At 39.6% G+C, this 23,163-nt stretch overlaps 1 protein-coding gene across 1 annotated transcript in view; it reads left to right on the top strand.

Moving 5' to 3' along the window:
• The window catches only part of GSAP (gamma-secretase activating protein), a 52,351-nt gene that overhangs the window by 16,102 nt on the left and 13,086 nt on the right, over window positions 1-23,163 (top strand). Inside the window, exons 12-24 of the mRNA XM_082495663.1 lie at window positions 195-280; window positions 4,853-4,930; window positions 7,204-7,281; window positions 7,750-7,842; window positions 9,076-9,293; window positions 9,597-9,666; window positions 10,347-10,429; window positions 11,092-11,145; window positions 15,070-15,195; window positions 15,616-15,671; window positions 15,759-15,790; window positions 17,460-17,521; window positions 19,102-19,197. Coding sequence (XP_082351789.1) covers window positions 195-280; window positions 4,853-4,930; window positions 7,204-7,281; window positions 7,750-7,842; window positions 9,076-9,293; window positions 9,597-9,666; window positions 10,347-10,429; window positions 11,092-11,145; window positions 15,070-15,195; window positions 15,616-15,671; window positions 15,759-15,790; window positions 17,460-17,521; window positions 19,102-19,197 — 1,132 coding nt within the window. The remainder of the gene's footprint in view (window positions 1-194; window positions 281-4,852; window positions 4,931-7,203; window positions 7,282-7,749; window positions 7,843-9,075; window positions 9,294-9,596; window positions 9,667-10,346; window positions 10,430-11,091; window positions 11,146-15,069; window positions 15,196-15,615; window positions 15,672-15,758; window positions 15,791-17,459; window positions 17,522-19,101; window positions 19,198-23,163) is intronic.

Raw genomic sequence — 23,163 nt, forward strand, 5'->3', positions numbered from 1 at the left:
TGCAGTTTTGGGATTCTCATTTCTAACAGCATTACGCAGATTGGTTAAGGCCTAATTTAAGTTGCATTACAGAACACTTGATTATAACTTAATTAGTATGTTTTGATTACATAGTGGCTGTTGTTGTGATCTTTGTGTTGTGATGAATAACCATTGACGAAGTGATTTATTTAGTGATCTTTATTTGCTCATAGACTTGTGAATTTTGGATACAATTACTGTGAAGACCAAGAGGTTACATCTAAATCTTTGAATCTTCAGGTTTTTACAAGTAAAGCAGGTAACAAAGAAATAAAAGTATTGTTGAAATGATCTCCACTAGTAATTATCATGCAGTGTAGTCATAATTGATTACTAGATTTCTTCATAAGACATTATATATGTTTGTATTTTTTGCATCTCTCTTTTTGTATGAGTGTGAGATTTTTATTCCTTCAAAGTATACTTGACAGGTAACTATGAGGAGAGGGAGAAGGCAACTATTTTTCTTATTAAGTTTTCTGTCCTCTGAAAGCTGTATTCCAAGTTCAGCTAAAGAGTACCTAGGGTTTTATATATCAATACCAACAATAAAACAGTGACCCAGAAATTTTCTGGTAGCCCAACTTCAAAGAACTGGTGTCATGCGTTCATATGGTGAAATATCTCCATCTGAGCACACTGTAGCATTTTCTGCTAGTTTCAGAACACAGGTGGTACCAAAGCATGGTTTTGTATTACACTAGAGCAATTGAATAGTAAAGCTGACCAAAAATGTGTTAGAAAGTAAATTCAAGGAAGATTTTTGCTGGATCTGTTGTCTGGTATTTGACATAGCAGATAATTGTGTTACAGAGTGGACATGTGTGAACAGAGCATCTGTGATACATACATTAAGAGCTTCATGTTGCTGTTAGTGTGTGATACGTAGAAGGTCCAAGTATGTGATACTAAACTTAGCATGTGATACTTAAGGGTTTAGCATATATATGATTACTTCAACTTAAACCTAAAATGTTCCTTAAACCTTTAGGATTTAGGTGTCTCCCTGCATCCTAATGCATGCCATGAGCTTTTTTTTTTGTTTAAAAACTGGACTCGAGACATCTGTTCATCACAGATGCCTGTGTTTTCAGCTTCTAAATTAGACCATACCACCAAGCAGAGATGGTATCTGATTAACCTTTGAATAGTCTACAGATTTGTATGGGGATATGACGTGTTGCAGAAGTGGCTTTACATCTCACTTCTTAAGGTGTGCTGTATGCACATGGGCGAATTGTGGAGGTATTTGCTAGTTGCATTGAAGTGACCGTTAATGCAAATCAAGTGAAATATAGTTCCCTTACATGGATTTTTTTCTTACTAAGGCAGACAGCACACCTATAAAGATTAGAGGGGAGGATTTAGAAATAAGAGAAAGCCACATTTCTATCTACCAAATGTAGATTTGGCTACTTTTTCTCTTCTAGCAAGGCAGAGTATTTGTTATATTAACAGCCTGTCCAATAATGGAAATTGTTATTGATTTGTATATATATGTTTCCTTTTAAACCTATACTTCTCTAGGGTTTGTTCAGATTGAAGCACCTCCTTTTAGTTTAGGATGAAATTCAGTCTTTCTCCAAGATGACTGTTGTTTGATTACCATCAAACATTACCATTGTTCTTTTCCATCTGGCAACACAGTATTTAAATTCTGTGTGGAACCTTTCACATACGCTTTTCATTGCGCATAATGTAGAACACATAATTTGACAATTACACTTACTAAATGAGATTATTGTTTGTAGCTTTTCATTGAATGTTGTTTGAAACTGAGGATTGTTTTGCATAACTGACAGTTTGGAGCAAATGGTTTTGGAGCTGAGACCATATCTAGTTGTCAAAGAACACTGTGGATAATCACACTAAAGTTCCCTTTTGTACTTCTTGTTTGTGGTGATTTAGAAAACTGGACTGCAAGCTCTCTGGGGTGCAGACTATGCCTTCTGTGGGGCTAGTAGCATGCTTCAAATATTAATGCCGATATCCCTATTTGTACCATTTGGATATCTCTGGCAAAGAATAATTGGCATAATTTCAAAATGGAATATTCCATGCAATTTCCCATTTAATAAAATTGTTATTGGCTACTGCCAATCTGAACTTTGAATGAAATTGCTCTTCCTTTCTCAAACTTCCTCAGTAGAGGAAAAGTAGCCATGTTTCTTATACTCAGCACAGACAAAATGTCTCCAGATAAAAACCCATATGTACTTCTAGATTAGCTGAGATCAAGCAGTTCTAGTCTCAGAATTAACTTTGTATGTCCAGAATTTAGTGGTTATTTAAACAGCACTGTGCTGTTAGGTTTTCTTGTAGCACTTTAGAAGTACTTTTCAGTTAAATTTGCTTGGTATTAAAAAAAACCCAATAAATGCAGGTAGTAAAATGACATAAACCCTAGATTACCATCACCAAACTTTACCTTCCTAAAAGTTAAGCATCTGGACTGTATTTATAGAGAGGAATAGGCATATCCAGAGGATGATTCTTTCTGTCATATTCTTTCTTTCATATTTCTTCGTTTGCTGTATAAGAGTTTACATGAGAGATGTTTGGATGGCTGAAGGTAGCTGAGGCAAGTCACTCCTAAGGCAGTACAACTAGATAAAATGTCCTGCTGCAATGTCATGTTTAAATTGTGACAGTTGGATGACATGTTGAGATGTTGGTACAGTCTTGTTTTACAATTCTGCATGAACAGAAATGAGGAATTTGAAGTTAAAGTTTCCTAGGGAAAACATCATGTCTTCGTAGGAGATTTAAAATTTCAGTGGTATGAGGTTTATTTATCAAGTGGCAGAGTTGCAATTGTTGTTTCCCTAGTTCTGCTGAATGTAGTAACTCTCTGTTACCCTGTATGAGTAGAACTTAATTTTTAAATGCTTCCTTTTTGTTTACTTTGTTGTGGTTGAGATCTTTTTTTTCCCTTTTATTCCTGAAGAGTCTATCCAAATATATCTTCATGTGAGTCTTCCCACCTTGTGGCATTTAGCTATAGCTGTCACTGGTTGCAAATTATTTTGAAATTAGTAGTGTAGAAGACTTGGTTCTGCCTTCGCATAAAACACTTACCATATAGGTGCCATAGGATAACAAGCATTCCCTGCATCAGCACACCCTAGCTCTTATTTGCAGAGAGCTACTGGTAAGGGTAGGAGAGGAATTTGTCTTATATTCTTAGTCTCTGGCTGCTTTAATGGGATTGCAAGGTGGTATCGGATGTAACATTGCTTGGACAGTTGCTGATCTGAGACCATCATGTTTCTATCTGTATTAATGAAGCACCATTTGATATCTTCTGTGCTTCATAGTTCAGTTCCTTAACATTTGGACCAGTATGCTAGAGTTGAAAGATGCATAACCTATTAATAGTGCCCTATAGCCACTGTTTTTGTGATCAGCTTACATATATACCCACCAATGCGTCAATATGAACAAACTCACTTGTGAGTTGTGCAATTTACAGAACAGCATATACACTAGCCTCCAGCATACAAGAAGGAAATTTGCGGTGTTGGAAGGGAGCTGTTGATAATAAAACAGCATTGTGGGTTGCTGGAGCTTTTCCAGTCTTCCTCATGAGTCCTGATGCTGCTACTTTAAAAATTATGCATGCTCTGAAAGTTGCCAAGTGCTTTGGCAAGATGCCCTGTCTGTTGTCTAAATGACTCAAATATCCAAGCAAAACTATCAAACAATATTCAGTCAGCTAAGAATAGGCAGGAAAAAAAATGCATCTCAAAAAAACCTGTTTACCTTCCCCAAGTGTGAAGTGCCTTAGCCATATCTGTATCACAGCTATGGTACAGTCTTGTGGCCTGAAGTACAAGGCGTTTAACCAAGTAAAATACCTTGGTAGCTGTGCTTTTTTTTTTTGTACTTGTGCTTTTTCCGTACTGTGCCTTTTCCTGTATACCTTGTATGCATAAACCATTATTTTGTGCCTTTTTCTGTATACGAGGTATACATAATCCTTTATTTTTTTTACAGATTAGTATTCCCTCTTTTTTTTTTTTTCTTTTAAGTGATAAACTTTCAATAAAGGTAAAAGGTGATTGGTTGTGGCCCAGCTTTCCCAGCTGTACTGGGGTGATGTGGTTTGGAAGCTCTTTCAAAAAAGAATGCCAAAGCAGCTTGCTAAAGCATTGAAGTAAGTGGGTTAAAGTTCTTATAAGAGATGGAAGGAGGGCTACCATCCAGTGGAGTCAAAACAGTCTATGAGTCTGACTTAGAATTAGGCTGGGAGGGGGGAGCATTCCTGCACAGAGTACCTTGGTTGAAATAAGCTTGTGCCAAGGACTGACTTTTGTCCTAAGAAAAGAATGAATAGCTGTTTGGAATGGAAAGGGGAGAAGCAACTATCATATCTAGTGTGAGAAAACTTTGGTAGCGTATCATGCTGCTGCCAATATGAAATTACTTAGAAAGCAAACAAACTGTGTTTTACTATGTTGTTCTGTATATGACAATTCCTGAACAGAACATATCTACAGATTGAGGCTGTCTGTGGAGAGATCAGCTTGATCAGTTTTCTGGCTGCAGGCATGATTTCTACTGGGAAGGGCTAAAACTGTACTTCTAATGACAACTGGCCATGTCAGAACCCAGGTTTCCATTGTGCCATATTGACTCCATTCTCTCTTATTTTGTGCTTTGCTAGGTAAATCATGGTTAGAGATATGTAATATACATGCCTGTAATCTTTACCTTTTCTGAGAGGCTAGTTTCTAATTTGAAACAGTCTTGCTTTAGTTTTGTGCAGTGTAAAGATGTCTAGCTATTCAAGTGGACAAGTTAATTTTCTTTTCCTTTTTTGTCTTTTTAGGAGGCTTGTGTGTATGTTGTAGTCTAGCCTCTGATATTCCTGGCGAAATAAGATACTCCATATATTTTTTGCATAAAGGTAAGATTAACCCGTTAGGTTACGCTTTATTTTGGAGAATGTCACTTTGCTGAAAGAGTCACAGAATGCCTTGCAAAACGAGTGACTACCCAAGTCTGCAGACAATAAACTACTGTGGCTGGTGTTTAAAGACAGTAACTGCCTTTAGCTGCAAAGTTGACATTCCTGCTGTAGACTTCCTGCCTGATGCTGAAAGAGTAGCTTCAAACCGGTGGCCTCGTGAGTGGCTATTAATTTGGTCCCATATTTCTAGCCAGACTTTCTGGCATGCTGAGCACAAACATCAGTGAAATCTGTGGGAGCTTGCAGGTGTGTTGTACTTACGCCGTAAGGCATTTGTATGGGAAATAGAGCCAACAGCTCTTAGCTTGAATATCTGTTTAGAGTTCCAGTTCAACTTGTCATTTTCACAGCAAGAGGTGCAACACCCACTGACTGTAAGAATAGTTGCTATGTAAGTGGTGCTCTAGCTCTTAATTTTAAGACCTTTTATTTATTTTTCTTGAAAAGAATAAAGAACATTGTTTTGTTCTGATCAGAGCAAAACTTGTCATTAGCAAGATCTTTCTCATTTTGATACGTGGAGGAGAGAGAAGAATCATTTCTCAATTGAGAAGCTGCATATTGTGGAGTAATCGTGTTCAAGTGGACAACATACCTCTGTTTTACTTTAAGTGTTTTCTTTCTTGTGTTACGAAACACTTCATGTGTCAGAGCTGCACTAATATATTGCTTTGCTGCTGGAACATTGTGGGATTGAATGAACTGCATTTTTGTGTTCATGAAGGCATTAATAAATTGGAAAAGACCGTTCTGGGTGTGGCAGCACTCTGCATTGTATTGCTATGAAGAGCTGATTTCCCCAGATGTACTTCGTGTGTAGCTGATGTGTGATTGCATTGCTTGGAGCCAACCGTGGCCCTTGTACATCCCTATCTGTACTAGGAAGAAACTGAGGATAAATATGGTGACATTGACCAGCTGCGTACGAAATAACCTTCATGGAATGTAGTTGTTTGGTGCAGAGCTGTTTGTGGATTCATGTAAGATTCATCAGTCATAAAAGAGAGTTTTAAGACTGATCCTGAGGTGACCCACAGAAGCAGTGGTATATCAGATCCCTAAGCCACATTTTGGAGACATGAGAGTTCAGTCAGTGCTCCAGTATCTGTAAACTCAGAAGGAAGCTTCCCTCCCTCTGTTAAAGCAGGTCGCTGCAGACACTTGATGTAGCATCAACACAAAAGTAACGATGTTGCAGGTGTATTCTGCAGTGCTAGTATTAGCTTGCATGTGTTTTCTTTGGCAAGTAATGGTGGTGATAATGAGTATACTGACTCATTGCAAGCAAACTTCATTCAGTATCTTGTGTGAAAAACTATTTGGTTTAGATACCCCTTCATCTATAGCGTTGCTGTTGGTCTTGGAGGTCTCATATTTCTTTTTTTTGCAGCATAGATAAAGCATATCTCTCTGCTAGCATCAGGAATCAAGTCCTGGATGAGTGGCTGAAGCATGGCTCTACTTTTTTCCTTGGTGGTCTTTTAAACTGTGGATCTCTTGTCTTGTCTTGAATTTTCATGCAGCATTAAGAAGCATCCTGATCATGACACCATTCAGCCTTTAGGCTATTGCAGCATGGGCATTTAGAGGCCAGTCATTGTCTCCTAGTTATTTTAATCTTCAGTTTTTCTCAGAGTGAGGAAATTTCAGGGTTCTATGTTATTCTTACTGGATGCCAGAAGTGTGCTGCAAGTCTAGAATAAAATAACAGCTGTGCTGATGCAAAGCCGATGCAAACACAGCAGGTCTGAAATTAGCTGATGTTTAAACAGAGCTGAACTAAATTAAAGTAGTAGGGCATGCAGATAAACAAACTGGAAATTCTTTAAAGCAGTTGAAAGATCACCAAAATGTGAAGCACAGCTATGTAAAGGATTTGTGTTTGGTTTTTTTTGGGGGGGAGGTATCTTTACACAAGCTTTCTCTGGGATGGAATGCTTCTTTAAACACAAACATAGGTTGTGCAGTGCATGGCCAGTTTCCGCATACTAAAGAACTTAATTGTGTGGGTGCAGGTCTACTAAGTGTGCAGCAACTCTGTTTTGGATGAAGTAAATCTGTCTGTGGAGACAAGCCTGTAAAACAGTCTAAAATATCCCTGTTATGGTGTATTGGCACTGTTGAAGTTTCTAGCTGTAAAGTCATACTTGATTTGTAACAGATGGTGTATATTGTTTGAGTTTTTTAAAAATATTATTATTTTTCCCTAGGTTACAACAAAACTTTTACAGTTTCACTAGAAAGAACAGAATCTCATCAATTGAAGGAAGTGGCTTTTATGAATCTTGGTAGGTTACTTGCATTATTCCCCTGTGTGACTGCCATTCTCTGTCCCCAGTAGGGAGACAAATGACTAACCTTCTCTAAAAGGAAAAGATTTTTTTTCTTGACTTTAAGTAGTTGTGTTATTTTGAGGCCTTTTTTTTTCTTAACTTTTATATTTGGCATTTGCAACTGCAATACCTCACTATTGGTAAGCAACTTCCTCTGAAATCACCTCAGAATCTTCTCTGGAGATCAGCTGCTGAGTTCTTGAGTGTCTCAAGCCTCTTAAATCTTCCCCTGGAAACCCAAATGTATTGCTAGTGTTTCCTGTGTTAATATAAGAGCAGCTTTTAATTAACTCCTTTTATATTTCCTAGATATAATCAATTCCATCAGAGAGAAGTGGGCCAAGATGAGAATCATGTGAAACAGCCTCTTAAAGCAAATAAGTGAACAAGTGCTAAACTGACCACTGTTATTTCTTTAAATAGACTATTATGTGGCTGCTTATTTGCCTGGACAGTTCCTGCACCTCCTGAATATTCAGCATCCTGACCTGCTGTGCTATAGTTTGTTTTTTACAGGTATAGTAAGACTGTTGCTTGAAGTAATTTTATTGTTGTAGTGGAAACTTGTTCAAATCTCATTACATGAAAGTTGTAGTTCTCAACGTTTGCACAGCGATCTGAAGAAGCAGAGATTGAAAAAAAATAAGAATGGCATTTTTGCCATTTTCCATTTTAAAAAGAAAATCTGAAGTGACATTTCATACTTCATCTATTACGTACTTCTAGCTTGTTATGAAGTAGAAGATGACCTTTCACTGAATTTGAAATTCTTTGCCTTAGTTTCATAGTTTCCCTTCCCCCATCTTTGTACATGCTTCTTGGTCCTCTGCTGTTCTCAAATTTCACATGGAGATGTAAATTTGATTTTACATTTCCTTCCTCCAATTGAGTTGCTCTAAATGTGTGTGTTTGGAGGGTGTGGGGAGAGGAAATCTGTGTTTCCTTCACCTGATCAGGCTGATGCAATTTGATTTAGAGTCTCATCTGAGAGGCACGTTATTTCATTTCCAACAAACATGTCTTTATGGGAAGTAGGTTATTTTTGGAAGTGGGGCTCCTTTGTTTGAAAACAGATATCTGTTCTTCTGATTGGGTGAAGGAGAGGTAAGTAGTGGGAGCTGGTGCAGGGGCAGCATCCCAGGAAGGTAATACCTGTTGTACATATGTACTGAAATCATGTTCTGCTAGAAATGAGTGGAAAGCCTCACTGTTGTATGGTGGGCCTGATTTCTCTGATGCAAAGGGTCTGGAATCCTACTGTATAGTACTGTTGTGGTAAACCTTAGTACTATCTTAAATAAAGTGGGTTTGATCTGTTGCTTCAGTCAGTAATCATAGAGCAGAATCTTTCTGTTCTGGCTGTTGGGATTGATAAGAAGTCTACCAATACAAGTTAGTACCATGATTAGGTGCCAATTCTAGTGTTGTATCTCAATTACTAGCCTTGTGCTCTGTTCCTTCCTATGTCCTCTGATTTGTCCCAAGACAGCATTGTGAGCCTCAAATCTGTACACCTTCTATGCTTTGGCAGTAGGGAAGGAGAGAACTGAGTATGGACTGTGCTCCTCATTCACTTCCTTTACCCAGCCAGCACTATTCTTCCTCCTCTTCAGCATAATACCAGGGCAGCTAGTACAGGAGGCAGACCGTTTCTTACTGCTGGGGACCTGGGAGTCTTAAGAGAAGTACTGGTAGCAGCAAGATTTTATGTTCTTAATCCTTTTTAATTCTCAAACCAATGTTCTTCAGGTGAGGATGCAAGAATTGACATGTTGCAAAACTGCTCCATCAGATCCCCACTCACATCAACAGTCTTAGATTGCCATGTAGGAAGTATGTATGCTGTGAGCATCAGTGACAGCGCCTTACTACAGTTCCTACAGAAGAGCAAACGAGACAGCGAGAGATTGGCAGCTCTACATTGTGCTCTGTTGCACTTCCAACACACAGAAGACTTGGAAATGCAGGTGGGAAAAGACCTGTCTCTAAGTTTTTTCAGTGACTGATGTCTTGTACAAAGCAGGGTCAGGGCACGAATGATGTCAGCCAAAGAAGAAAAGTCCTGATTCACAGGTACCTTTTGGCAGTCCCAAGAGGCTCATCAGCTGGGCTGCCCAAACTGCTTTATTTGTCAAGGCTGTCCTGAAAACATTTATCTCTGTATCACTACTTCATGCAAAGTATTACTACTGAAAACAGAGTTTTGACAGTCTGTTACAATTCATGCTTATACAGAGATTTGACAAACTCCCCTGTTCTCATTCTGACAGATTATTTGGTGGATTTCTGAGAACCTGTCAACATGTCATTCTTTTGACCCCATTCAAGAATTTATCATTGGTAGGTATGTTTTCCTGCATACCCTAGTTGTGACTTAAGGAGAAGCCACGATGTCACAAACTGACAGTCTTTTTTCCAAACTTTTTGGTTATGATTTATGTTAGCTGACCTGCATTTTGTGGTGTCAGAGACAATATCAGTAGTTTAGAAGATACATAGATACAAAATCAGATCAGCGGTAAAACTTTTCAAATGCATTCTTCTGTCTAGTGGGACAAATAGGTTTATTGTTATTTTAGGTCACTGGAGAGCAAATTCTCCATCTGGCTCCTGTCTTGGATACCTGGGATGTAAATAATTGAGGTTGGAGCGAAGGAGCAAATCTCCGTTAGCCCAGCCCAAACCAGTTTTTCATAAGGATTTGGCATATCATGATATTCTCTTCTAATAGCTGATTCTTCAGCCTAGCCAGTGCATGTCCTGTGCCCTGAGCCTTTGTACAAAGGACCCCTGCAGTGCTGAGCTCTAGCCAAGCAGCTGACCTGGCCCTGCAGCCATCTGGACTTCTCTTCCTCCTTTTGTGCACAGAATGGGACCAGTTCCACCATGGAGGAAGCTGTTTCAGAGACAGCAGCAGGATTTGTCACTAAAAGAGTTAGATAAGGAACTGTGAAGCCTACTATCGCTAATTGATAGTTTATACAATCTTGCCCTTATAAATCTATTTACATTGTATTCAGCCTCGCTGTACTGGAGAATGTGTCCAGAAACTCACAACCTGGATAAACTGTTGCCCTACACGTCACTGCTTGACTGGATTGGGGTAAGATAACAGCTGGTACTTTAATTAATAGCTAGATGAGTCTATTTTTTCTCCTTTAATACAGTCTTTAACTAACTTGTATACCTTGCCTTTTCATAGACGTGGTCTAAGTCCATATCTGTGCTTTATGGCTGTTTTATTTTGTACCTTAGTGGTGTTTTCTGTGAGTCCTATTTTTTGTCAACAAATAAAAGCATTTATAAAACAAGAACAGCTACTATAATGGAATGGATGATTAAATCTCTGTTTTCATAATGAAGTATTAATTTATTGCTAATAATATAAGGTTTTTAATGAATACAAAATGTATTTTACCAGCAAAATCATGCAGTTATTTCCAAGACAAACAATATCAGCAGAGTTAAGATTTATGAGTAAGTTTGCAGAAGTAAAATAAATAACTTTAGGCAAGACCCTACAGTTAAAAAAAATAGCTTATTTTAATTTCTCTTACCTGATACTGTTCTAATATGTTGTTTTTTAAAAAAAGAGATGAATGAGAGAAACATCTTCCATGTTTCTTTTTGGCGAAACTGAATGTGCAGTTTTGGCTAGCTAGCTAGTTTCATAAAGGAAACAGGTAATGGAGATTCACTTAGATACCTAAGCAGACCACATGTTTTATGGTAAATGATTTATATTCTTCTAATTTGTATTTACAGATTATCCCTGGAGTAACGTGTGCAACAGACATTATTTCTCTACCTGTGTTAGAGGTAAATTCCAGTATAAAACCACACTCATATTTGCAGGTTAGGAGCTTTTTTGTTGTGGGATGGGGGTGTGCTAAATACTAATGAAGCAGTGACCCCACGGCCCTAGCCAAAAATAGGGGTGAACAAAAATTGCGCTGTTTGAAATGTCTTATGCATTTACTAAAATACCGACTATTCAGACTGATGTTTGCTAGCTCAAAGATGTAATTTTTCCACTTTTCTGAAGAGACTTTTTGCATTCAAAAGGGAAGGTCCTCCAAGAATGAATTCTTATTAAATTTGATTGATACCTCTTCATTTTGTGACTTCATTAGCTGGAGGTAAACTTGGCATGAAAGACATGTAGGATTTCTACATATCTCTATGTATACATATTTCATTGTGCTGCCATTGGTACCAGTGGTTCATGACCCTCTCACTTTGTTTTGTCCAGAGCATCCTGTGATTGCACTGATGTCAGGGCTTTGGCTGCCTAAATCTAGACAAATTCCTGCACAGCCTGGAAAAGGCAGTGAGCTGGATGGGGAGAGCCCATGCTCTTTGGGTAGGAAATTGTACTTTCCATTAAAAATAACATGAATGATTCTTCCTGTCTTCCATTCCACTCCCTCAGCTCCATTCTACTCAGCTCCAGTTTAGAGAAATACTTGAAATTTTCCTAAGTGTTCCTCTATAAAAACTGAAAGAGGCTTTTAATAAGCAGCTTGTTGTGGAGGGCTAATGTGAAGAGTCAGGGCTTGAACCCAACAGTACCAGCAACAGATATGAGTAGACTCTGGATACGTGACAATATTGTTTCACATAGCACTCTAAAAAGGTGAGGGTCTGTTTCTTCCCCAGTGCTTATAATTAGCTCATAAAGCTTCAGTGTTCACAATTTTTTTTTAAAATCAGTGAAATTTCCCACTGCTTGCTCACTCCACAACACTGATCACAGCTGTGCTGCTACAGATTCACACGACTGCTGTCAGGGAATCAGGCTTTGCTTGGGAAGGTTGCCTTGAGAGCTAGGACACCTGGGAAAATCAGAACTTGAGAAAACTTGTTGCTAGATAATCCTTGTAATTCACTGAGGTCAAAGTTAGCAGGCCTTTAATTTGTCTGAGATTGAACCTCAAGCCCCTGGGGGCAAATGCCTTTAGCAGCTATACTTCCTGATTGTGGAACTCATTTCCTATTTCTGTCTGAAACCTAAACAGATTGAAAAGGTCAGAGTTGAACCAAAGACAAATATTTCCTGCTACTTTTGACTGCAAATTGCTCTGACTCTTGGGTGAGAACAAAGATGATTATACATAGGGTAAGGTTTAGTGCTTTGGCTGCTTTGTACCACTCCAGTGACACAAACCCACCATGGCTTGAGTTCAGCTGATCAGTTGTTAGGGTTTCAGTTGTGTGTTGTTGGCATCACAAGTCGGACCCTGGTGACAAATCTGGTCCTATAAGTAGTACTTCTTTTGCAAAGGTTTTATGGCACTTCACAGAAGCAATGGTGAATTGTTGCTTTGACAAGCTTTTTGGAGTTCTCAAGCCCGTGAATTGTTGAGAGCCTTTGGGAGGGCTATGTCCGTATTCACAAAAAAATATTGTGCTATTTAGGCAACAGGTGTATTTTTATCACTAAATTCCTGTTCAGCAAGAGATATCGAGACAGTCTGTGAGAAACGGGGAGCAGTCAAGAGTCCGATTGTCAAAATGCTTTACATAAGGACTGTAATTAATGAAAGTTTGGTTTTGGTTTGTTTTTTTTTTTCCTTTTTAAACACAGAAGCCAAACTTGAAAGGGGTGCAAATAGGCTTGATCAGAAGGGGAGAAGGAAGGGGCAGGAGGAAGAAGGGAAGAAAATAGGAGGTCCAGGAGAAGAGTGAAGATGTGTAGTGGAAGCAGTTGTTAGATCAGCACAGGAAAAGTCAGCCTCTCCTTCATGCTGTGCTGAGCCACTGAGGTGAAGAGTGATGTTTTAAAGAGTAGCTGCCTGTGCAGCTAAATACTACTCTCTGAACACCTTCACTGCTAGGCGATGTAGCACTACAGTTCCCAGGGAGAGCACGTGCACCACTTAAAGGTCATTGGCACCCTGCATCCTTTCCGAGGGGTACACCAGAGACGTCTCTGTCTTCAGTTAAAATAACACTACTTATGAAAGGCTTCCTGGGAGCTTATTATGTATTGCAACCAGGTAAGGTCTTGCTTTGACTTCTGGTAATACAAGGTCTTAGGTGTTCCTGCTTAGGTATTAATTCCTGACTCTCTAGAAATGTCTGCAAAATAAACACCACCTAAGATGAAGAAGCCTTCTCTTTCTAGTCCTTGCCCTGATGATCTCAAGAAATAACACAATTAAAATAATCCTTTATTTTAAACTTTTGACTTTTTAATGAGATCTAATACAGTGCAGGTTTTCAGCAGTGTCTGCTTTTAATTCTGAAGTCTACCACTTCCTGTTACACACTCAATATATGAAAGAAACTTGCTGTCTTGCTTCCCCCTGCCACACATCAAGCAAAATCCACTGTGGCCTGAATGCAATTTTGCAGTGGTGGTGCTGTCGTAGTTGCATAAATTGGTCACTAGATGATACCCTTACGCTATATTCTTGATATTTCTCTGATTTCATATTATTAACATTTAGCAACATAATGCAGTAATAGGTTGTAGATCTTGTTTGTTAGCTCCAGCAGGGTGAACATATGGTGCCATATGCAGTCCTAGTTTCCAGCTGCCAAATATAACTAACATGAAGCAAAAAGGAGATTTATTTTTCTCTGCTGCAGCTACAACAATAAAGGGACAATCAGCACTGGCAGCAAGAGGGAAGTGGCTGGCAGGATTGAGTCTCTGCAATTTATTTTCCTTGGGAAATTGTAGTTTATAGTAGGAAGTGGTTTTAAAGGCTTCTGATGTTTTCTTCTGCAGTTATTGTCATTGTAGAAAAGTAGGGGAGAGGGAGCAAAATCCAACATGTTAATGCAAGATGGAGGAATATTGTGAACTCAAACTTTTCTTCCTTCAAGTGTCACTACTGTAGTGTCTGTATGGTAAGGTAAATGTATATAAAGGGGGGCAAGAACATCTAGTACCATCTCTTGTTTTTTAAAACTGCCAACAGGAGTTGCCTTAATCTCATCTCTTCCTCAGCAATGATCACATCACTTCGTCTTGTATAAACAGTGGCTTCAAATCTTTATACCCAGTCCAAGAACTAGCTCAGGAAACCAGTGTGTGTTTGTTTGGGTTTTTTTCCTCCTGTCTGTTCACAGCTGAGTTTAAATTAATTTCAGCATTACAGTCAAAGGCTTTAGAATTGCTATGGAAATGTTTGGATTTTGTTTCTTTTCTGGGATAAGGCATTGTTACTTGAGGTTGGCAACTGGATGTTTGCAATGTAAGTATTGACGCAGCTTGAAAATAGTGGCAGCCTGCAGCTGCCAGGCTCATGGTGTTCCTCTATTTGGAGCTACTAGAAACCCCAAATGGGATTTATTTGACCAAACGTTTACATTTAAGTCAGTTGCCTAAGGCTCCTTTTACAGTCAGCAGAAGTCTCAACAATACAGCCAGTGTAGTCTGTGGTGCAGTTCTTCCCATCCCACCCCAAACATCTGAAATAGGTCAGATGAATTATGACCTGGAAGGACTCATTTCTTCCCAGTGACTTAAAAGGATCCTAAGGTGACAAGGTATCTGCATTACAGGCAACAAATCTTGACCTCAAGTTTAAGTAAGTGCTGCCCCTGCCATCAAATCAAAGAAATAAAAAGTACTGGAAAAAAATAGTGTAACTACTTTTGTTTAACTTTTTTTCACTTAGATTGTTATGAAGCTACATTAATCACAGTTCTTTCCAATCACTTAGTGGGAGGGTGATTAGGTATTTCTTTGAGTGCAGCCTCTATTCATGTTTTCCCTGCAATACTTTGCAGTTCCAAAACTCCAAAGGCTTCTGGGAGAAACTCAACTCCAACTTGGAGAGTGTGAAGTATGCAGAGCCACACTTGCATTACCACAATAACATGCTCAGGAGGGAATGGCGTAACCTTTCAGAAGAGGTAAATATGCATGCACTGAAACAGTCCCCATAGCTGCCTCTCAAGTGGGTGTTTTAAAGCCAAACACTGAAGAGTTGGCATTTTTTATGTTGAAGATAAAGAAATGGGAATCTGATTATAAGTGCAAAGACTTATAGTCATTTTACTTATAAGGTGATTGCCTGTAAATCTTACTCTCTTAAAATAATGCAAGAAACTAAAGAAAAGCAGAGCTTGCGTGTACCTGTATTGTCATGTAGGTTAGATGTGTGTGAGTGCCTATAAGCTTGGGTGGTTGGAAGGTGGATTGAAGGCCCACTGTGCATTATATCTGTTCAAAGGGAAAACCAGCTTCATTTTCTCATCTGTGTTTTATCAGAGAGTATTTTAATTGGCCGCCTTCTTTGTTCATTTGGGGATTTTTGTTTGTTTAAAAACCAGAGAGAGGAGAGAAGAACCACAGCATATTTGAGGAATATTTTTGAAAATGCCAAAAAGTAGGTACTGTTTTCTATTATATTTAACTTATGAAATCCTTTAGAGTAATGCCTGTGAAACAACCTGATTTTTGTTTCAAACCCTAGGGTGCTTTCTCATCTGGACACTTGGGACTCTGGTAAGTAAAACTTGTCTTGATGTAGGCCTTAGCTGTAAAGTTTATTGGAATATTTCTGTCTAGCTGCTGGCTAAAAATAAATTGCTGTTATGTGTTTTTGGCACTGAAGAGTTTGAGGCATTAAGATGAGCACTTATTAAATTAGAAGAAAACTTTCTCTCTGATAGTAGTGGTAGGATCATATACTGACTAGGAAACCCTTGAAAATAAAGTTCCTACTTCATATTGGATCTAATGACATAAGCAGTAAACCTTTGTCTGCTTAAAGATAACTTCTTCAGGATTTTTCTCCGGGAGCAGAGTATCAATGATACCATGTTACCGTTGAGTCTTGTCCACTTATAGCTGCCTTTGTGACTCTAGAACTTGTGTGCCGTAGGAGATTAGGGCTGGTGAAAAATCATGGTGTAGATAAAGCAGGTGTAACGCATTTCCCTAGCCCAGGAACAGTTGAGATTTTGATGCTCGGTTCCTCTGTTACAAATATGTAAAACTGAATTTAGTAGTAAACTATGTTCCTGCTGTTCACACCTCAGTGCCTTCTTTGTGCCCTGCCACTGTGCGCTGTGAAATGATGATCGAAGTACTGCTCACTCCTTTTACGATGAAGAATTTTCAGTGTATTCATTTCCAGCCCCTAACACCAGTCATCCGCACCACTGCTGGTTACTGCTGTGGGCTCTGACTTTGAGGGACCTTGTATTAACTTTGCAAGCCTCAGGTTCATGTTTTCCCAAGGTGCTTATTGATAAAGAAGTCAGATGTTTGACTGATACTAGAGAACTTGTAGATAGCTGCCAGCCAGTAATAACCATCAATCTTCCCTGTCGATTTTTCTTCAGGTCCTTTAAAATCAAGTAACACAGGTCTTTGCTGCTAAGTGGTGGAGTAAATGTATTTCAGGGTGAGCAAAGATGGTTGGAAAGAATTTCATAGAAATTTAGCGCTTGGGTTTGTGAAATGTTGACTGGATTTTGTGCTACATGATGAAATAGGAGATTGTTTTTCTTCCTTTGCTGTTAGTATAGAGGAAGCACTGATTAGGAAATACAGGGTATTAAATGTCAGTAGATACTATAACCTCCTTCCATTTAGTTAGAAAAGTTGCGTTCTTTTACATAGCGGTCTGCAAATCTGAGTAACAGAGGCAGCCAGACCATGGGAGAGAACTGGAGAAGTGGGAGGTGATCCTGTGGAGTATTTACTTTCTATCTACCCATTTCCTTGGAAAACCCATGCAGCTGTTTTAACTTGTTTAGTATTTGTAAATGACAAGATCTAAATAGCATATGCATTTGCACTGATGTTACCAGAAGGTTCTCCTTGCCTCTTTGCTCTACTGGATCACCACACTGTAGTAACTCTTACTTAAATATCAAAGAAGAGAGTAATGCAAATGAAGTGTGAAGTGGTGTGACAGGATTCTGTTCCTCTATGCTCAGTGTTAAGCACTTGAGGGAGAAGATGGCAGATACAGGGTTGTTTTCCATTCCTCAGTCCTCTCTTATGCAGTCTTTGATTCTTAAATATCTTAATTCTGTAGGTGAGTAGATCAAACCACAATTTCTGTTTGTTTGTGTATATTTCTAAGTACTTTTGAAGATGGTTGAAGTCTCATAGTATTTCTATAGTGTCATGTTCTTGAATGATTTTGCTCTGTTTATTTCAGAGGAAAGGCTAGTACCTCTCTTTCAAGAGGAAGATTATCAGCAGCAATTGCTAATGGGACTGGTACGTGCTTTTGTCACAGTGTGCACTAGAGGACGCACAGCCTCAACAAATGTGAAGAGTAAGCTTTTAAGTTCCAGTGTCGAGTGGAAGCTCACCCAGAGCAGATACGGAACAAGCATGGTTTTCTTAAGTTCTAGAGTTCATAATCATGATATTGTCTTAACAGGTCATGATATCATAAGGCATAGGGGAAAAACAGCAATGGAAAGTTGATTTTTCAAAGTAGTTTCTCCCAATACAACTTTTCTTTGGATAGAAACTATTATTCCACCCTCCTTGGAGTTCATCTTAATCTGTCAGTTATTTTGGGGCTACTTTACATTGTTAAAACATGTATAGATGAATTCTCCACCCACTGCTTCCCTCAAAGAGAAGATCACAGATCTTCTCGCTCCTCATTTTAACACCTTTTTGCTGTCTCCTTTTCCTTCTACCTCATTACTGGGACTGCTGTGGCTATTCTGAGATCCCTTCCTCTTTCGCACTGTTTTCACTGATGATCTCCCCAACAGATCTACCATCCTTATGCTTCTGGGTAACAAGTCCTATCTCAAATTCTTACCTGTGCTCCCCTTGTCTAAATACACATCTTCCCTTATCTCTGGCTCTCTTACTATTAAAACCAAGTAAAACTTCACCATGCACTGGAAGGTTTCAGCACTGCATCTGTGAAGAGCATATCAACACTGTCCTGTCTGTCCAAATCTAAGGCAAAATGTAATTCTTTTCAGTCTTACTCCCTTGTTTCCAAGTTCTGCCTCTAATTCTCTGAAGCTTCTCTACATTCCTTTCCTGTATTTTATTTAGACAGATCCAAAAAAGCAGGTCACTGCTGCTGTCCTTCTGTGCTTTCCTAATACCTATATTGTTGTCCTGACATTGAGATTAATCTACTTGTAAACTGCTTGAGACAGATTTTATTTGCCTCATTTTTTTTCTCTGAACTTTGAAACAAACAAAGCTTCATAGTAATTCTCAGCAAAGAAGCAGCACGGACTTGAGTAGCAATCAGAAGCTACATGAGGTCAGAGAATATTTCAGAAAGGAGAGGGTAGGGAGTGGCATGGACTGTGTGATAACAAACACCTGAATTTAAAGACTTTACAATTAATGTTTAACCTGAAGTTGCCATTAATCACTGAGGTTCTAAGCTTCTTGGCTATTACCAGGAACTGTATGTGCTAGTTTTTTCTATCATAAAATTCCTCAGGTTTACTTGTATGTTATAAATACTTATATTATCAGGATTCAGTGTTCATATTAATCCTTCTTTTACCCTGTTCAATTGGCTTGACCCAGAGAGGTGCAAGAACTGTAGGCTTTTTCTCTTCAGTGTCATTTAAAGTTCAACTTAGCACTCATTTTGCTGAATTTGCACCAAATAACCATTTTGCCTATTCAAATCTGCTATTGAATTTGGCAAGATTGCATGGTAGCTTGGGATCTCTGAACTGGACTTTTGTAACAGGGAAGTGTTTTGTTGTGCTAATGCCTATTGATCAGGCCCTGCACCTGCTGGAACTTTTGCATCTTCTTGAAGATGCCACAAGGACTGTGAATTTTTGGCTTTTATTTTCTAGATGGTTGCTCAGCTAAAGGATCACCTTATGAGACATCTACAGTATGTAGGAAAAAAGAAGATTGACCAAATAGTTTTGGATTACGTTGCAAACCTGGTTAGTGATTTCATAGTCACTATTGTGAGCAAGAATGTATTTTTTTTGGAGGGGGAGGGTCTTGCGTATGTATTGTGTGTATATAGCATATGTTTGGTGGAAGGAGATTGTTTTTAAGTTGGTTAACCCTGTCTTGCTGCTTAATATTGTTTATATTGATAGATAAATAATATTAAAAAGAGTTATATTGGTCACTCAGAATACAGACCAAACCTTTACAGCTTGTACAAATACAGTCTACTCCCAGAAGTGAAAACATGTACTCATCCTCACAGCTGAAAGAATGGTCTTTAGATCCATTTCGTTTCCTGTAGAATACTTGCATGTTTTGAATAATGAAAGTGCCATCAGGGGAAATACAAATCAAGGAAAAAAAGATTTCTCTCCGATATGGCATGAGAGTAAATCATCACTATTCCTACATACTGACTTTGTTGGGCTTTTTGTGAGTGTAACGGGAGGCAGAGTTTAGCCTGAAGAAATCCACATAAACTACAGTGAAAACTTGCTTTCTTAATTTTCTGTCTTTCATCCTCTTAAGAGAAACTTTAAAAAAAAAAAAAGCTGTAAAAACTGTGACCATTGTGCATAGAAATTATTCTACCTGGTTTTGTCTGTCTCAACATCAAATCCTTCAAGTGCAGAATGCAGAGCCCACAAGAGCTCACATGGCAACTAGCAAATCATGTTCTTTGTCTTTGTGTTAGCCTTGTCACACGATTCAGCAGAAATTCCCCATAGTGCTGTTTTCTAGGGATGGAAGTCTCGGGAAACTTTCTTGATGCTACTGGTGCCTACACCTTTTCTGAAGTCCTGTTCAAACCAGTTGTGCTGTCAACGTTACAATGTTCTCTGAACTGCTGCAGCTTTCACTGAGATTACTGACTTTTCTATTCAGGCCTCGCTCTATAGCTTGACAAGTTGTTTTACTGGTAATCAGCAGTCTGTTTTCTGTATCATTGTAGGAAGGAAAGAAAGAAAAACTAATGACTGATTAAAATAGAAACAGTACAGCATGAACCAAAGCTTTGTACCTGAAAACAGTGCTGAAAGAAGCAGAAGTGGAATATTTGTTCTCGTTTCATTTGTTTTCCAGTTATTATTTGTTCATTCTTAATATAAACTAAGATAAAACATATGAAAACACCTGTGCAGCCTTGATCTGCAAGACTAAGTTATTGTAGGCTAAATCTTACAATCAAAACAAATCTCAGCCCTCCCCATCAGCAAACTTTTAGCTCTTAGTATTTTTAGTTTTTTTTAAACATTACTAAAAGCAAGAATTCTGTCAACTCAATTTACAGACCTCTTGTTCTTGGGAAAACTACTATAAACAAAGATAAATAAACAGCAGGTGCGCCCGCTGTTGAACAAGACAGGTGCTGTGGTGACAGATGATGCAGGGAAGGCGGAGTTGCTAAATGCATTCTTCACTGTTCGGGCCAGTCCTCGGGAAACCCAGACTTTGCAGGTAACAGAAAGTCTGGAGGGAGCAAGACTTTCCTTTGGTTGACGAGGAGCAAGTTAGAGATCAGTTAGATAAACTGGATATCCACAAATCCATGGGGCCTGATGGGATGCACCCTCGAGTGCTGAGGGAGCTGGGGGAAGTCATTGCTGGGCCGCTCTCCATCATCTTTGAAAGGTCCTGGAGAACAGGTGAGGTGCCTGAGGACTGGAGGATAACTAATGTCACTCCAGTCTTCAAAAAGTTCAAGAAGGATGACCCGGGAAACTACAGGCCGGTCAGGTTCACCTCCATCCCTGGAAAGATGATGGAACAGCTTGTTCTGGGTGTCATCTCAAAGCACCTGGATGAAAAGAAGGTTATCAGAAGTAGTCAACACGGATTCACCAAGGGGAAGTCATGTCTGACTAATCTGATAGCCTTCTATGATGGGGTGAGTGGATGGGTGGATGAGGGGAGGGCAGTGGATGTTGTCTACCTTGACTTCGGCAAGGCTTTTGACACTGTCTCCCACATCATCCTCATGGGCAAGCTTAGGAAGTGTGGGTTAGATGAATGGACAGTGGGGTGAACTGAGAACTGGCTGACAGATAGAGCTCAGAGGGTTGTGGTTAGTGGTGCAGAGTCTAGCTGGAGGTCAGTAACAAGTGGTGTCCCTCAAGGGTCAGTACTGGGTCCAGTCCTGTTCAATGTATTCATCAGTGGCCTGGATGAAGGGAACAGTCTTTATTCAGTGGTGCCCACTGATAGGACAAGAGGTAACGGGCACAAACTTGCACATAGGAAGTTCCATCTTAACATGACGAGGAACTTCCTTGAGGGTGGTAGAGCACTGGTACAGGCTGCCCAGAGAGGTTGTGGAGTCTCCCACTCTGGAGACATTCAAAACCCACCTGGACACCATCCTGTGCAGCTTGCTGTAAGTGACCCTTGGTCTGGTGGGGGGGTTGGACTAGATGATTTCCAAGAGGTCCCTTCAAACCCTGACCATTCTGTGATTCTGTGAATCAAATAGACGAGACTGACACTGTTCTGTTGGATACTTATCTCCGTAAAGCAGTAATGGTTTTATGGAGTTTAAAGAAGAATCTCTGTGTGTGTGTAGAGCACTGGTACAGGCTGCCCAGAGAGGTTGTGGAGTCTCCCGCTCTGGAGACGTTCAAAACCTGCCTGGACGCTGTCCTGTGCAACCTGTTGTAGGTGACCCTGCTCTGGCAGGGGGGTTGGACTAGATGATCTCCAGAGGTCCCTTCCAACCCTGACTATTCTGTGATTCTGTAATATGTCTCTAAAAAGTGCTTCTGCCCTCTGGCTGGTGCATCTTAGGTGCTGTTTGAAAACCTTTAGAAATTATTTGATTGTTAGGCTTGGGTTTCCCCTTACGCTACTCAAAAACTCTTAAATCTTAAACCTTTCTATATCCTAAACATTTGGAAGTTCTTCAGGGGACTAAATTGTTTTGATTCTTGCTACAGAAAACTGTTGGATCAGCAGCATGTAGCTGAACTATTGAAACTAAGGAAACAGAAAGAGGCTTGAAATGATTTGCTTGTCTGCTTTTGTAAAATACTTTTTTATTACATTCAGGAGCAACGGAGTGGCTGAGAATAGGGCTCTGTGGTGCGTAGCCACTGTGTCGGTCAATTGCAGCTGAAGTTAAAGTAGCCAAGACATGGGAGCATTGACAGTTTCACCCACAAACTAGTGGGTGGTTGCTCTCAGAGAACTGTGTGTATTTGTATACAGAGAAGTAACATGGGGAAACGTAAATAAAATGTCTCACTGGGAATTCCCTAGTTTGCCGAGGACGTCTGCAGAGCCTGAGTGTGCCTGGTTACCCGTTCACATGCCACCTAGCTTGCAGTAATTGTTTGTATGTCCATATTCTCTCTCTCCTGCAAGCTCTTTATCTTAGCTTTACTCCGTATCTGTTTCTCTCATTCTTTTCATTTCAGCAGGACAGGGAAGTGGGGGAAAAAACTTACAGAAGCGGTGTGACATTTGCTGCCCTGACAGCAAGTGGGAGAGGAGGCAGAGTGGAAGAATAGACAGCCTGTGGTACAAGAAAGACAGACCAGAATGTTGAAATTTCTCTGGAAGTTGCTGTAGTGGCTGCACCTTTTTGGCTGATGTCTGTGGCTAGCTATCATCTGATGTGGTCTCAAGTGCAGAGGAATAGAACACAGACACCATTTGGATTTGAGTTTCCTCAGAAGGAAGAGGACTGCCTCGTATTCCCTGCACAGGAGGGAATCTGGAAGACAACAAGACCCTGTCTTACTCCCTGTTCTCCTTTTCTCCTGATTCTTTTCTCTGGCTGCTTCCATGTCTTTCCTCCAGAAACAGCCACAGAAGCTGAGCACTTGTGGTTCCAAATGACTTCAGTGGACCTTCAGTCTACTCAGCACCTTTGCCTGGAAATGTGGATATTTCCAGACAGGTGCTTTGCAAATGTCAGCCTACTCCCTACTGCATCCGCTGTCTCACTGTTGATCGTG

This window comes from Vanellus vanellus, assembly GCF_965231255.1.
Source record: "Vanellus vanellus genome assembly, chromosome: 1".
Classification (NCBI taxonomy): Eukaryota; Metazoa; Chordata; class Aves; order Charadriiformes; family Charadriidae; genus Vanellus; species Vanellus vanellus.